Here is a 14944-nt window from a genome sequence, read left to right as displayed (position 1 = left end):
CCGATGATCACCCCAGACTTTCGTCCCCGGATATCCCCAGCCGCGGTGAACCACCCCATTACCCCGACCAAAACTCTATATACGAGATCTGAACAGTGCGAAATCGCGCCGACCAGCCGAAACTCCACCGAGGACGTTGAGAGCGTAACTGGAGATGCGAACAGCTTTTGTTACCTCAGAGAGTAGCAATAGCAGGGGAATGGGTTGGGACCAACCCCGAGTTTCTCTCCTCGTGGAGAAAAGCCAGTCTTAAAAGCATCAAGTTGGGGTTTTCTGGAGTATGTGCTTGAGTGTTTACCAACCCGTCCACATATCCTTCATTGACAACCTCTCGAACATCGCCACCATGGCCACTAAACACCGATACTACCGCATAACCATCTTCGTCAATCGCGTTCCCGAGATGAGTGAGGATGAGTTTCACAAGCACTGGTCATCAACGCACCGACAGCTTGCAGAGGACTCCCTTATCAAGTATGGCATTGCCAAATATCGACAGGTCGGTCCCAGCAGGCTGAGAAGGATGTAAGTTGCCGTCGCTAACCAAGAAACGCGCAGTACCATACACCATCAGCTCTCGTGCCAGAAGCTGAAGCCAAATGCCCCGGTTTAGACAAGGTTAACAAGCTGGGCTTTGATGGGGCTGCTGACTTTATCATGGCCGACATTGAGTCGTTCTACAAGTTTCGGCAAGATCCGTATTATGTCTCGCACATCGACGCCGATGCAGCAATTCTGTTTGACTGGGAGAGTGCCCGGTGGACGGTGGGATGGGAGGAAGTGTATGTCAAGGACGGACGGGTGGTTGACATGCCCGACGGAGAAGACTGAGTAGCCTGCGGCCAGAAGCCCAGCTGAAACGGGCGAGTTGGACATGTGCTACCAGAGTGCAGAGTGCAGAGTCTTGATGAGCCCCCGTGCTCTTCAAGAGAATACAATTGCTTCCTTTTGGCAATAGGGTGTTGCCTCCACAAACCCACAAACCCACCTTGGCATCGTCAACTTCCCAATGCGGTGCGTATTCCGTGCCTTTGGCCCGATCGGGACGACTGCTCCACTGTTGCGGCGTGTGTGATTGGGGGAAGCTGACAAGCTGTGCGCTACACGTGCATTTAATTTGGTTACAGACTGCGACGACTCCTTCGACCAGATGGCCGTATTTCGAAGTCGCAGTGCTTTGGTCGCGGGCCACATCGTTCTGTTCCCCTCTCTATATTGAGTTGGTGTTGAAGTCCTCCTTGCGATGCCATCGTGGCGCCGGCAGCGCCCATGTTGGATGAGATGGTGGAAACCCCAACTTGTGAAGGCAGTCCACTTTTTCTCGTGCCTAGCCGTTGAGCCCCGAAGATCTTTGGCTGGTTCATCCACTTCCTCATTACTCGCATTGCCGGATCGGGCGTATAGGCGTCGATCCAGACCCACCCACTAAGGACGACTATCAGTGCCACTGACATGGCAATCTCGGCTCATGAACAGTTGTGTCACTCCTCCCCCCTGGTGGCTTGCTAGTCAATGTCAGCTTCGTTACAGTGTACAGTGCTTGTGGATAGCCCCGAGACATGCAGGATGCAGTCGCAGATGAGGGAAATGTCAGTGCTCCGGTATAAGAGTCTGCGCGTTTTCGTAGGATGAGATTCTCGAGAAAAGGGAGTTGGCTGGCAGCGCCTATTCATCGCTTCGCTTCGGCCAGGGATCTCCTACCCGCGAGCGAGCTGAGAGACTCGGTGTCTCGCCCACCACTGCCACCACTATCACCATTATGAATCACCCGTCACTCGTTTCACTCCTGCTCGCGCTGGTCGCGCTGCACACCAGCGAAGTCATTTCCCTTGCGGTACCCCGGCCACCGACCTTAGAGAGCCGTTCACTCCTTCCAGCTTATTCGTTGCCACAGCATGACCTGCTCGACTTGACGAGAGCAGTCGACATCACGACCAAGCAACTGGGCTATTTGTACGGTCCTCCGGTCGCGGGCGGACCTTTCTTTCCCACGGGCGTCTTAGGTGTGGCCAGAGCCGCCGCCGATCAGGTAGAGATCCAGCTCGACGAGGCACCGATCCTTCTGGCCGCGGCTGCCGATGGCACCGAGAGCACATTATCAGCTCCTGAGTATAATGGCCTGAAGACTCTGGACGACTACACTCTCTTATATGATGGCCACTTAAAGGCCACTCTTCCACATGGCCCCGTTCCGGGAATATTAACCAATTACACCCAAGACCTCCTATTTTCGATGGAACGCCTCTCCTTCAGCCCGTATCAGGTGAGGAGGCTCAATCCTTCCTCGGATACGTTGCAGTTCAGCATCGACGATGATACTTCCACGAGCCTCACAGGTATGACGCTCCAACAACTGTTTGAGGACGGTCGGCTCTTTTACGCCGACTATCGAGACCAGCAAAATCTGACCCCCACCGATCGATTTTCCGCGGCGTGTGACGCATACTTCTACATCAACCAGACATCTGGTGATTTCTTGCCCCTTGCGATCCGCACCAATGTGGGATCCAATCTGATTTACACCCCAAATGACGACCCCTCCGACTGGCTGCTCGCAAAGATCATGTACAACGTCAATGACTTGTGGTTTGCGCAGTGGAATCATCTGGCAAGTACCCACGAGGTGGTCCAAATCACATACTTGGCCGCCATTCGAACTCTCAGCGACAACCATCCCGTTCTTGCTATCCTGAACCGGATCATGTATGAGGTTTACGCCATCCAACCGCTGGCGGCAACCATTCTGTTCCTGCCTGGTGCTGCGGTCGACCAGATCTTCGCTTATACCGGTACTGCGGCACAGGACTACACCACCAACCTCTATATGAACGGTGGCAGTGGTCGCTTTCAAGCCAACTATTTCGAGACCGATCTCGAGTCCCGCGGCTTGATCAATTCCAACTTTGGCCCTGCGTTGAAAAACTTCCCCTTCTACGAAGATGCTTCGACCATCTATAATGCGATCCATGCCTTCATGACCTCGTTTGTGAATTCATACTACTCCAAAGACTCCGACGTCACGGCCGACAATGAAATGCAGGCGTGGGTAAAGGAAGCACAAGGCCCCGCTGAGGCGATTGACTTTCCTTCCATCACGACGAGAAGCGCCCTGATCGATGCTTTGACACATATGGTGAGCACACAGACCCTGTGACTAGTAGCATAAGTCCATCTACTGACAGTAAGTTCTGCTTAGGCTCATCTTGCCTCTACCTCACACCACACGGTCAACACGAACGAGTTGCTCTCTGTCAGCTCGACGTTGCCCTTCCACCCGCCCGCCCTGTACCAGCCACTGCCGTCCTCCAAAGGCTTAACAAACGTGGCGGACTTCCTTCCGCCACTGGACAAGGTGGAAGCGCAGTTCACCGTGAATTCCGTTTTCGTGCGCCCATTTTTCGTGGGCACGAATCGGACTCTGATGCACATGTTTGATGATCCAGACATGCTCAGTCGCATGAACAGTGCGACGCAAGCGGCGGCTACCACCTTCTACAACACGATGAACGCCTTCAGTGGACAGGTTGCTGCCCGCACCTTCGACGCGAATGGCTTGTCACAGGGCATGCCGTTCGTGTGGCAGGCCTTGGACCCCAATGTGGCCCCGTTTTCTATCACTACTTAGGGAGGTTCGTTCGTTTGAGCATCCCCGATTGTGTTATTATATTATAGTATTATGTACTGTCGACGTTCATGTGTAAGGGGGAAGGGCATCATTTTCCTTTAATGATAAGGTGGATTCCAAAGTTGTTCCTTTCCCTCCTATTTCTGAAGGAAACCAGACCCTCGGGGTGCCTCCTGGTCAGCTTTTAGGTAAAGCGGATGTGTAGCAGCAACGCATCCTTGCAGCTTACCAGGCAGCCAGGCAGGGAGTAGATGCTCCCGGAACTTTCTCGTGATCCTCTCTCGAGTGATAATAATGGGTCAATTCACAAGGGGGGTCGACGGTCTTCTGCGCTTTCTAAGATGTACCTTACAAGCTTCTTTCTCCTGCAACGACGACACAAGCTCTGGAAACACGCTAGCTAGCGTTATCTTCCAGGCCCTGCGGCTGTTGGGCGTACGTAAGCTATGTCCGTCGTCGTCGTGGATGAAAAGCGCGATGCGTCGCGATGAAATACCCTGGCTTCCCTATCTAGGTCTACCGCCATTCCGAGTCAGGACTCAGAAGCTTAGGGCATCCAGTCGAGTCGGCACTCTGTATCCGCTTTCTCTGATATTTGGGGGCGAGTGAGTGGGTTGTTGGTTCACAGACCTATTTCCCAACTCCTCGTAGTTGGTCGGACTACTCACGCGTCTCCACGGAATATCCCCATACGGCGTTTGGGGTAGATGTGCCAGAATGTTGGGCTAATAGAGAGTGGATTGTGTTTGCCAGGCTCGAGCTGTCGAGCTGTCAAACTGTCGAGCGAGTCCGGTTTGTTTCAGAGTGGGATCCTTAAGGAACAGAAAGCATGTAATACGGAGTTCCTATGACCCCATTATTCTACCTGCCACCTGCCCAATGGTGCTAAGTCCCCTGACAAGACTGTTAGTCAGTAACTAGTCAGTGATGATCAACGGTGGACTTGCTTGTGCTCTTCCCCCGCATACCCATATCCCTGTCTTCTGTGTCGAAGTGTCCATACACATACAGCCCTAATGCAGGTCCAGGGGAGGGATCCAGGAACCACCCTTGGGGCTGATGAAGCCACACTCCATTCGCTGTTTGGCCTTCCACCACAATTAGCTTCAGGCCTCACCAGCACCACCACGCCGCTCGCGTCTGATCTCCCGGACGCCACCAGCAGCCACCAGAAACTCTGCACTGAACCGGGCCGACCAACTACTCGGTACCGGTGCCTCGTCGCGTTTGCAAGAACAAGACCGTTGTGAAAGGATCTGCCCTCTGGCGCAAGCATGGGAAAACACCAAGAATGGCCTAGGGAAGCAGTAGGTAAGGCAATCCAACTGGGTGGATGGAGCCTCTGCGCAAGCCCTCCCTCGCCCAATCCTGCGCAAATCCTCCATCTCCACGAGCAAGCATCTCTCTCTTTCTCTCTCTGTGTGCGTCTCTTTCTCCTCCATAAGCCCGGTTAAACGCATTTCTTTCATATGTCCTTGTCGTTGTTGCTGGTGTCTCTGTGAGAACATTATTATTTGCTATTTCGCTTCTCTCTCCCTCCCCACCCTTCTTGTACCATTAATTTCTCCTCTGACCCTGCTGGCTTCCTGGTGATCCAGCCTTGAAACCGTGCTGCTCGCTCTCAGCAGTGTCCAGTCAGTCAGTGTACGGGGTACATTGAGGCCTGCGGACCTTCTTCCTCAACGAGTGATGAGCGTCTCATAACACCGCCAATACTACTATTACTACCACTATTTGACCGAGACTCTCTTGCCCACAGTGACTTGCTCCCCTTGCTCTTAGCGTCCGGCGCTCAAGAGTCAAGACTTCTCGCTTGTCCACAGACTAACAGTCGAATCGAGTCGAGTCCCGTCGCGAGGCGGTTCAAGATGGTCGACACGTTGCACCGTAAGTACCTCCCACTCAATCCTCACGAGAACGGGCGCGCATACTGAGCCATCCGTCCTCTCAGCACCTCCATCGGTCATTGCTTCTTGGCCAAAACCGAACTATGTTGATCCAGACACCAGAGGGCCGGGCCTCGTGTACATGTGCATCATCTTCGCGGCCATCGGCATCATCACATGCACGGCCCGGATCTACTCGCGGCTGTTCATCACCAAGGCGCCGGGCCTGGACGACCTCCTGGTGATGATTGCCCTGGGATTTCTCACCGCTCTGAACGTACTGGTCATCATCGGCAACAAAGACTACTACAACGGCCGCCACGTGTGGGACATACCGCCCGGCAGCTTCGTGGGTGCGCGGGCCAACATCTGGGCCAGCCTGTGGTGCTACGTGATCGGGATCACCTTGATCAAGACCTCGGTGCTGCTGTTCTACCGCCGTCTCAGCGTCAAGTTCAGCCGGGCCTTCCTGATCGCGACCTGGATCGGCATCATCTACAACATTCTGTACTTCCTCTCGTTCGGTCTGACGCTGTTGCTGCTCTGCAACCCGATCCACTCGTACTGGGATGGCTTCAACCCGCTCTGGGCCGCCACGCACCACTTCCACTGCGGCTCCGAGAGTGTGGCGCTTCCCGCGTCGTCGGCGTTCAGTGTCGCGGGTGACCTCTACAGTACGCTCCTACCCCTGATCTTGGTCTATCATCTCGAACTGCCGCGGCGACAGAAGATCGCCCTGTACGCTCTGTTTGCCCTGGGGTTCATGGCGGTCGCCGCCGGGCTGGTCCGGACCGTCTTGATGTACAATCTGCTGAACGTCGACTACGACTTCACCTGGAAACTGTGGCTAACGTGGATCTGGGCCGTGCTCGAGCTGTATCTGGCGCTTTTGGCCGCCAGCGCGCCCAGCTTGAAGCCGTTCTTTCGGCATTTCTTCGTGGAATCCATCAGCAGCTTTGCCCGAGGGTCTCGGAGACGAGGCGAATATGGAAACGGCAACAGCCAGCGAGCCGGGGCAGGAAAAGTCTCGGCAGGAGGGACAGGGACATATCCCACTGACGCCAGCAAAGGAGGTGTAAGCGTAGACCTCTCAGCCGACGTCGAACGAGGAGGAGGGAAAGGCCAGTGGGAAGTGTCCCACGACAGCAACAACAACAACGACAACAACGAAAGGATGGAATCACGACAAAGCTGGTTCCTGGCGGACAACGAGGACACAGACACGAAGCATTTCGAGCTGCGCGCCAGCCAGGACGGGAAGAGGATGATCCCCATGCGCGTGTACAAGCGCAGCGACTACCACAACTATAGCGTCCCTGAGGGGTCGTCTTCTGCGGACGACCCCTTTGCCGACACCGAGGATCGCAGTCAACAACACTACATGAAATCGAGCTCGTCGACGACGGCGCTACCGCAGCGGCCAGACTGGCCGCTGGCCCTGCCGACCATAGGCACCGAGCCGTACCACGAACCGCGCGAGTTCCTAGCCAACCCACGGCTGTCGACGTACAAAGAAAATAGATGAAAAGCAGAGCACGTAAAATAAAAAATAAAATGAAATGTAGTTATAGAATTCCAGTGAATGAATGAGAAAAGAAAAGCAAATATGTACCTCGTACCCGTACCATATACGAGATATTTACAGTATGTATCTGTATGAACTCAGGATCAGTTGTCGTGTATTGTCTCGAATAGGTTTAGTGGTAAACCCATCTGTAAAGGGAGTTCGAAGCAAGAATTCAACAACTCAAGAGCTTCATTTCTTTGATTCTGGACGTGCCTCTGACCAATCTGTCTGTTCATTTCGTGGGGACTTGCCAGAGCATTTCGGTCGTTGCTACCGGTTCCAGGTGACTCGGCGACCAGCAATGCACTTACCAGCACCGAGTACTGTACCATGCATCACCACCTCCTTTCCCCAGGGTCCCTCTTCACAAGCACATCCCTCTGTTTCTACAACTACTTCCTTTCATATCTCATGCCGAGTATATCTTGCAGCCACTATGCCCCTCGCTCATCTCCATGATATTGGCGAACTCGTGACGAGAGACGTCCATCCCACGGATCGTTCTGGTCAGCATGCTACTGTCACTGCCCGATGGGGGCGTATATATTGCCAGGCATACACAGTCAGTTGGCTCTGTTTCCTCTTTTTCCGCCACGCTTTTCCTGCCCAAGAGGTGCTGTGGCTTCTCGCACCTGCAGGCTGCATGCATGCTGGGCTGTGCAGTCTGCGCCTCCAACTCGCTAGGCTTGCATTTCTACTGGTCCAACTATCAGCATCCCAGTCGGTGGGAGTGTGTACAACACATAAAGTTGCTCACTCCTTTTTGAACTTCTGCTTGCAGCCTTCTACCAATTTCCTGATAGACTACCGTTGCTTCATCAACACCCTACCCTCTCAGGAACGATGCTCGACCCGGTCTCGGCGATCGGGTTGGTCGCGGCCATCGTGCAATTCGTGGAATTTGGCGCCGAAATCATCCAGGGCGCGCGGGAAGTCCACGGCGCCACGTCGGGCGCGACAGAGCGCAACCGGAGCCTCGAGGTGGTCGTGCGACAAACGAGAGACATGATCTCCAAGCTCAATGACCCGGACTACGCGCAGGACACGGAGGACGGGAAGGCTCTCGGCCGCGTGGCCCACGAATGCACGATTCTGGCCAACCAGATGCTCCACCTTCTCCAAAAGGTCAAAGCCAAAGATCCCAACTCGACCCTTCAGGCTGTCTGGGCAGCACTGAAGAACCAGAGATATAGGGGAGAAATGCTGGAACTGCAAGAACGGCTGGACAGTTGCCGGAATCACGTCGAATTCCAACTGAATTATTTGACCAGGTTTTCCCCTTTCCCCCGTGATCTTGACAGAAGATAACCATCCCCCAGTGCCGAGACAAAGAGCAGATTGGCCGTCCTGGTTGCCTCTACCGAAGGTCTCGCTGATCAATTGGGAATTCTCCAAAAGCATGTCGAGGAACTTCGCTGTGGGACTAAGGTCACGACCCTGAGCCGCAAGGCTCAAGAACAACTCCAAAAGCTTGTGCAGCTCTCAGACGAGACTCTTAGTAAGATCAAACACCAACATGTCCTCGCGGCCCTCGCATATAGTGGCATGGAAACAAGGTTTGAAGAAGTCTCCGAAGAACATCGCAAAACCTTCGAATGGATTTTTGAAGACACCACCGGAAGCCTAGGGCGTGGCGCTTCCAACCAAGAGTCCTTTGTGCATTGGCTGTCTGCTGGAAGAGGCATCTTTCACATATGCGGAAAATTAGGGTCTGGGAAAAGCACATTGATGAAGTTTCTGTGCAACCATCCTCGCACTGAAGCTGAACTACAACACTGGGCGGGTAAGTGTAGGGGAAGTTGCATCGGTTTTTCCACAGCCACAACTAACATGTTCCGAAAGGCGACCGCAAACTCGTATTTGCAAAGTTTTTCTTCTGGAGGGGGGCTACAACAGCGGAACAGAAATCCCTAACTGGTCTTCTTCGGTCGCTCCTCTATGAGACGCTGCGTGCCTGCCCTGAACTCATCCCTGAAGTTTTGCCAGACCTCTGGGCCCAGCTGGACGTGTCGTTGCCCCAGCAGCAGGCAGGGACGAGGCTCGATCTCGGAAAGCTGCGGACTCGACAGGCAGTTTCCAGTCTTATCCACCATCGAAACTTGTACCGGAAACACTGTTTCTGCTTCTTCGTTGACGGACTGGATGAATTTGAGAAAACTGCCCAGGACGGCTATGGAGATCTCATCAGACTGCTTCAAAGTTGGACTGACGCCGCTCCGGAAGCCGTCAAAATCTGTGTCTCCAGCAGAGAGGACCTCGTCTTCATGGATGCTTTTTCTGGGGAGAAAAGATTTCGCCTTCAGGATCTCACAAGAGACGATATCCATCGGTACGTCCAAGATAAACTGCCGGTCATCGAGGCCGACGGAAAAGGTGCAGAGTTGGCCCAAAAGATAACCGAAAGAGCTGATGGAATCTTCCTCTGGGTCGCCTTGGTGGTCAAGTCGATCCGGGACCAGCTGGACGAAAACTACGAGCTCTCCGATGTCCAAGAAGAGCTCGATCGGCTTCCCAGCGAGCTACAGGGACTCTTTGAGTATCTTCTCAAGTCAATTAGCAGGTCGGGCCGCAAGAGAGCTTACCGCACGTTTGCCATGGTGCTGAAATTGCGACATTACGAAATCAACATGCGGTTACTGGCGTATTCTTTTCTCGAAGACTACGAAAGGAGCCCGTGCTTCGCGATGGAAGCATCCTTTCCGTTCTGGGATATGGGTGATTTCAGGCGAACAGGTCGAGAGGAGCTTGCGCGCAAGAAACTGTATCGGAATTGCAGGGGACTTCTCGAAGTGAAAGAAGGCGAGACAGGCATAACAGTCACTCATCGGTCCATCCTGGAATTCCTCGAGAGCCCGACTGTCAAGGCTGAGATGAAGGATGGCATTGATGGCTTCAGTACGGAGGACGCAATTTCTCAACTCTTCCTGGCGGAGTTGCAGTGTCAAAAGAAAACACTTCCAACGTTCCACCTGAGCCATATTGTGTTTGCTGTGGTCGATATGCGAAAGCGAAGCAACATGGATCAAGACCCGTTCCGTTTTCTAGAGACCCTCTGTTCCGCTATGATTTACCACGATGGGGTGCCGACGCTGCCCATCAGGGAATTCATACTCGTGGAGACGGGCCGGGGAGCCGCTGTGGCGACTGGCTTATTCAGAGAAAGCCGTTTTGCTGGCAGTTTCACGACTTCGCCGCTCCATATTTCGGCATTCCATGGAGGATGCGATTACATTGCCTGGAAGTTCCAGCGCGAACCCACCATTGTCGAGAACGCTTTTGAAATCGGTATCATTCTGTGCTGCATTACGCTTCCACCTAAGTTCTATCTCGAATCCTTCGACAAGAAACTGGAGCTGCTCGAGCTCATCCTCAACCGCGGCCTCTCTCCCAACGCCGTCATACACACCTGCAGCCCAAACAGCAACTTTGACGGGGAATTGAGTTTCTGGCAACATTTCATCCTTACTCTTGTGCCCTTGCCGGACAAAGCCAAACGAGGATGTGGGAGGCTGATTCAGATGTTCCTGGAACGCGACGCAGACCCTTATATGTGGATGTCAAAGGGCCAGCCATCTCTAGTGGATCAGCGGGTGCGTTATCCCGTCATAATAACACTTGGGAGAGAGCGATGCCAGACCATCGTGGTGGAGCACGAAAAGTTCTACAAATCGGTTCTACAGCTTCTTGAAGGAGGCAAGGAGATTTCGGTTCGAGAAATGCTTGAGTCTTGGAAACTCGACAATGAGGAGACGATTCTGCGACTGCTCGATAGGAATGTCCGACGACGCGAACTGATGGCGGCGAACGTGGGCATCGTGGCGGACAATCGGGTGCCTGAAGACCAGGAGGAGGGCGCGGACCAGGATCTGGACCTCTCTGACCCTCAGCCGGCGCAGCAACAACTTACACCAGCTTCAACCTTGGAAGAGGCGAAGCATTTAACCACGAAAGACTCTGGGCTATGGGTTAGATTGACGACCGGAATCCATGTCCCTTCATTTGTCTTGGGTAAGTAAGTGCCCGCCTGCTTTTTGGCTGGACCGTGGTGGATGACCATCGCTTCTCTGACGACCGACCTAGGGATCCTTGTGGCTTTCTTCTTATCCCGAATATGGACAATGATGACAACCTTCTCGAGTCTGGGAGAACGGCGTGAGGAGGAGTTTCGCTGCTAGGGGGCTTGCCGAGCGAGCACTTTTCCACGCATTGGGGATTTCTACAATCAAGCCCCAATCGGTGGCTCAATTGGCTCACGAGTCAAGCTGGACGACTAAAAGCTGATAGGACTTTGGGGATCTAGTCTCTTTACTGGATTTTGCCAATGCGGGCGCCATTCACCGGTCACTTGTTTCGATATATCTATGGAGATGCAGAGCGCACGATCTCATACCGTGCCTTGCATCCCCGACGCTATCTCGTATTCCGCCTTACATCCTTGTCCCAAAGCACCTAGGTTGATATCAACATACTTCCGGCATAGAGACGGGATCGACGAACAAATTACCTTCCTCATATCGAGGGGGTGATAATAGTAACAAAAAGGGAAAAAGGACGATGTGACTGAGCGACCTCCCACGGAAATGCTGATCCCGCCAATAACCACGCGATGATCTCGGACCCATTACCGCAGGGTGACGACAACGAGCGCCAACAATATTCGCTGACGGTATAATATTGGATCTCTTCGCAACCCCGGCTGCCTGTCTCCCAGTCTTTACTCTCCGATACGGTTGACAATACTTACTACTTCCCTCCCGAAGGATATACCGTACAAACACGCCCAGAGATATCAAGAGGCATCCGAACCAAGATAATTTGTTGTCCTCGTCCCCGTCGTTACCGTCGTCACACGTCATGTCTGATCTCAAATCGAAAGGAGGAGCGACGATCGAGGAGGGGGATACAGTCAGCACGCCCGTAAGTACCGACTGGACCGTACCTCCCAGTCTACCGTCATGCACCAAGCCAGACAATCGTGCAGAAAAAACACTAACTGACGAACCACACTGTCTTTTGATATACCAGTACCGGGGTGGAAAACATGAAGGACAGGTATGTACTATGTACTACTATGTACTATATAGTTCACAAATCTCCCCTTGGGCGCTCCTCCTCCTCTTCTCCCCTCCCTTCCCGTCACTTTCCCCATTCTTTCTCCCAAACCCATCCCGAGAGGAACTTTCCACAGAAGAACCAGCCAGCCAGAACGTCAATTTAGTCTAGTTACGCAAACCTGGCACTAACCGCTCTCGCGCACACTGCGCACGCGCTTGTGATGCAGGTCGAAAAAATCATCACCAGCAGCGACGCACAGGACGCGCAAAAGGAGCTGCAAACCGCCAAGGGCGCCGGGCACCCACCCGCCGTCGTGTTCACGGACCAGAACGGCAAGAAGGTCGCGCACAAGCCGGGCACGGTGACGGATCTGGATAAGGAGGGTTGAAGGGAAAGTCCAAGCAGGAAACGATGAAAATAGAGCGAGAGCGGGAATCTATTCTGGAATGGAATGGAATGAGAATGTGGATCTTAATGTAGTCGTAGAGTGGTTAAGAGGGAGAGTCAGAGAGGGAGAGGAGGTTGGGGGGGCCAGGGATATAGATTCTCTATGCACGGGAAACATATATACATTATGTAGTGGATATGAATAAGGATATGGTTGATACAGTGAATCAGTATATGTACTGGGACAGGGATGCAGTACAAACGTCGGTCGGTCTCATGATGTCAAGGACGGGCAGCCCGTGTACACTGGAGCCATACCATACTATAATTCAGAAGGGAGGATGAGCGGATGCTACTAGTCCTTCCTTATGTATGATACGGTCAATGAGCTCTCGACATGCTATCCAATCGATCAATCGATCAAGACCCGAATGGAGAAATCATAGTAGACGGCAAGTGCTGGAAACGGACAGACAGGCAGACAGACAGACAGAGCCCCGGCGACTGCTCGCCTCGCATGGCACAACCACATTTCAGATGAGAAAGGCTGGTATGGAAATCTGGACTGGGCCTAGAAGACCGACGATGATCAATGGAGGATGATCGATGAGGACGACTTCGCAAGGGATGTTAAGGGTATCCATTTCTCCCCCCTTTCCCTCCTCCTCAGCCAACATACCTGTCTAACTACTTGACCAAAGCCATCATAAACCCGTCATAGTTCTTCTCCGCGACGGTCTGGAGCACGACCGCGTCGACCCTGTCATCCTTGCCCACGGCCTCGATGAGCCTCCTCGTGCCGGCGATGCGCGGGTCGTCGCGGGCGGCCGGGTCGGCCAGCTGTCCGCGCCGCACCACGTTGTCGACGAAGATGCAGGTCCGCGGCTTGACCATCTGCAGCGCGGCCTCGAAGTAGGCCAGGTTGTTCTCCTTGTCGGCGTCGATGAAGACGAAGTCGAAGGGCGGGCGCGCGCCGGTCCGCACCTCGTCGACCAGCCGGGGGAGAACCTCGAGACCGGGCCCGAGGAGGACGGTGACGCGCTCGCTCAGCCCCGCGTGCGCGATGTTCTCCTCGGCCACCGCCTTCGTGTCCGGGTTCACTTCGACCGTGGTGACCTGCCCGTCCGGCCCCGCCCCCGACGCCATCCAGATCGCCGAGTACCCGCCAGCGTGCCGACCTCGAGGATGTTTTTGGCGCCAGTGACCTGAATCTGCAGCGACAGAAACTTGCCCTGCGCGGCGAAGACGGCGATGTCCGGCAGGCCCTTCGCCTGGGAGTTGGACCGGGCATATTCCAATGCCTCGTGGTACGGGTTTCGCGACGGGCTCAGCAGGTGTGAGTTGGCGTACTCGTCCACGGCCGTCCAGCGGGGGTCGTGCTCGTGGTTCACCGGGTACGACGATGCCATGGTTGCTAGAATCCTGTGCTTGGCCACAGGTGTGTCTTTACACTTCGAGACTAGTATGATCGTAGTTGGATTTTGTAGGTGTCGTATAATACAATAAGAAATGAGTCACCCTGTTCGTCGAGGAGACACTACAGTACAGGCCTTTTAACCTTTGCTTCGGCCTCGGCCTTCCGTCGTCCCAGCTCGGCCGATATGTCTGGATGTAGAGGTGTCGCCAGAACCGTGGCGATGGCGTACTCCCCGTCGTGGCTGATGCTGAGCTGGGCCGTCTGCTCGGTCACGGTGTTGCAGGCAGTGATGGAATGATCCGAACCTGTCAGACGCGTGTCGCAGATGACATGGACGGCGCCGTCGGGATCAATTCCGACCCTCAGATCGCGGAAGCTGAGTAACGGCGCGCCCCAGGCCTTTTTGGCCGCCTCCTTGGACGCCCAGCGCCCGGCGATCCACGCCGTCACCTGTCGCTGTTGCTGTTGTTGCTGCTGCCTCGCGAGCTGGTGATCTGCATCTGTCGTTGCGTCGGAATAATCCCAGTACGGGAAGCGGCGTCTGAGATCCTCCAGCTCCAGGGGCACCAGGAATCGATTGGTGAGGCGCACCAGGCGTCGTACGTCGGATTTCAACAGCGACGAGATGCGGGTCGTGGCCACGATGTCGGTGCCGATGCGCAGCGCCAGCGGGAAGGGGGCTCGCATCCGGGAAGATTATTATTATTGTTCAAGAGGTGGACAGTCGGTCTTCTGTCTCTGTAATTATGTCGAGTAACGAACGAATGAAGAGCATCCATTCTTCACGAGAGAAGTTGGTGGCGGACAAAGACTCATCGCGGCGAATTTCAGCCACAGAAACTCTCCTTCCAGGTTGGGCATCTTGATGAAACGGCACAATAATCATCATAGTCACGCCTGACAAGAGGCCATTCATTGCTCGAATCATCGTGCTGCTATCTACAACCCTCTGGCTACACACCGAGCGCTATCACATCCCCCGGAACACCATGTCCTTCTTTACCTGT

At 54.1% G+C, this 14944-nt stretch overlaps 7 protein-coding genes across 7 annotated transcripts; 5 read left to right on the top strand and 2 right to left on the bottom strand.

The window, feature by feature from the left end:
• Nucleotides 1-346: 346 nt before the first annotated feature.
• Nucleotides 347-831, top strand: AYL99_05018 (hypothetical protein; the record flags this gene model as incomplete). The annotated part of the gene is made up of 2 exons (XM_018836530.1): nucleotides 347-499; nucleotides 559-831. 2 exons carry the CDS (start codon nucleotides 347-349, stop codon nucleotides 829-831), a joined length of 426 nt encoding a protein of 141 aa, XP_018693383.1.
• A 928-nt stretch (nucleotides 832-1759) lies between these two features.
• AYL99_05017 (hypothetical protein) lies at nucleotides 1760-3625 on the top strand (the record flags this gene model as incomplete). Its single annotated transcript, XM_018836529.1, has 2 exons — nucleotides 1760-3133; nucleotides 3197-3625. 2 exons carry the CDS (start codon nucleotides 1760-1762, stop codon nucleotides 3623-3625), a joined length of 1803 nt encoding a protein of 600 aa, XP_018693382.1.
• Nucleotides 3626-5493: 1868 nt separating this feature from the next.
• On the top strand, nucleotides 5494-7036 carry AYL99_05016 (hypothetical protein; the record flags this gene model as incomplete). Its single annotated transcript, XM_018836528.1, has 2 exons — nucleotides 5494-5512; nucleotides 5577-7036. The coding sequence occupies 2 exons, from the start codon at nucleotides 5494-5496 to the stop codon at nucleotides 7034-7036; spliced, it is 1479 nt and encodes a 492-aa protein (XP_018693381.1).
• Nucleotides 7037-7921: 885 nt separating this feature from the next.
• On the top strand, nucleotides 7922-11234 carry AYL99_05015 (hypothetical protein; the record flags this gene model as incomplete). The annotated part of the gene is made up of 4 exons (XM_018836527.1): nucleotides 7922-8349; nucleotides 8398-8861; nucleotides 8921-11090; nucleotides 11159-11234. 4 exons carry the CDS (start codon nucleotides 7922-7924, stop codon nucleotides 11232-11234), a joined length of 3138 nt encoding a protein of 1045 aa, XP_018693380.1.
• Nucleotides 11235-11932: 698 nt separating this feature from the next.
• Nucleotides 11933-12521, top strand: AYL99_05014 (hypothetical protein; the record flags this gene model as incomplete). Its single annotated transcript, XM_018836526.1, has 2 exons — nucleotides 11933-11995; nucleotides 12360-12521. 2 exons carry the CDS (start codon nucleotides 11933-11935, stop codon nucleotides 12519-12521), a joined length of 225 nt encoding a protein of 74 aa, XP_018693379.1.
• A 686-nt stretch (nucleotides 12522-13207) lies between these two features.
• On the bottom strand, nucleotides 13208-13929 carry AYL99_05013 (hypothetical protein; the record flags this gene model as incomplete). The annotated part of the gene is made up of 2 exons (XM_018836525.1): nucleotides 13208-13620; nucleotides 13683-13929. 2 exons carry the CDS (start codon nucleotides 13927-13929, stop codon nucleotides 13208-13210), a joined length of 660 nt encoding a protein of 219 aa, XP_018693378.1.
• A 128-nt stretch (nucleotides 13930-14057) lies between these two features.
• Nucleotides 14058-14624, bottom strand: AYL99_05012 (hypothetical protein; the record flags this gene model as incomplete). The annotated part of the gene is made up of 1 exon (XM_018836524.1): nucleotides 14058-14624. The coding sequence occupies one exon, from the start codon at nucleotides 14622-14624 to the stop codon at nucleotides 14058-14060; it is 567 nt and encodes a 188-aa protein (XP_018693377.1).
• Nucleotides 14625-14944: the final 320 nt, after the last annotated feature.

Source organism: Fonsecaea erecta (genome assembly GCF_001651985.1).
Source record: "Fonsecaea erecta strain CBS 125763 chromosome Unknown Scaff4, whole genome shotgun sequence".
In the NCBI taxonomy this organism is placed as follows: Eukaryota; Fungi; Ascomycota; class Eurotiomycetes; order Chaetothyriales; family Herpotrichiellaceae; genus Fonsecaea; species Fonsecaea erecta.
The sequence above is the reverse complement of the archived record's forward strand: the minus strand, read 5'-3'. Positions and strand labels throughout refer to the sequence as shown.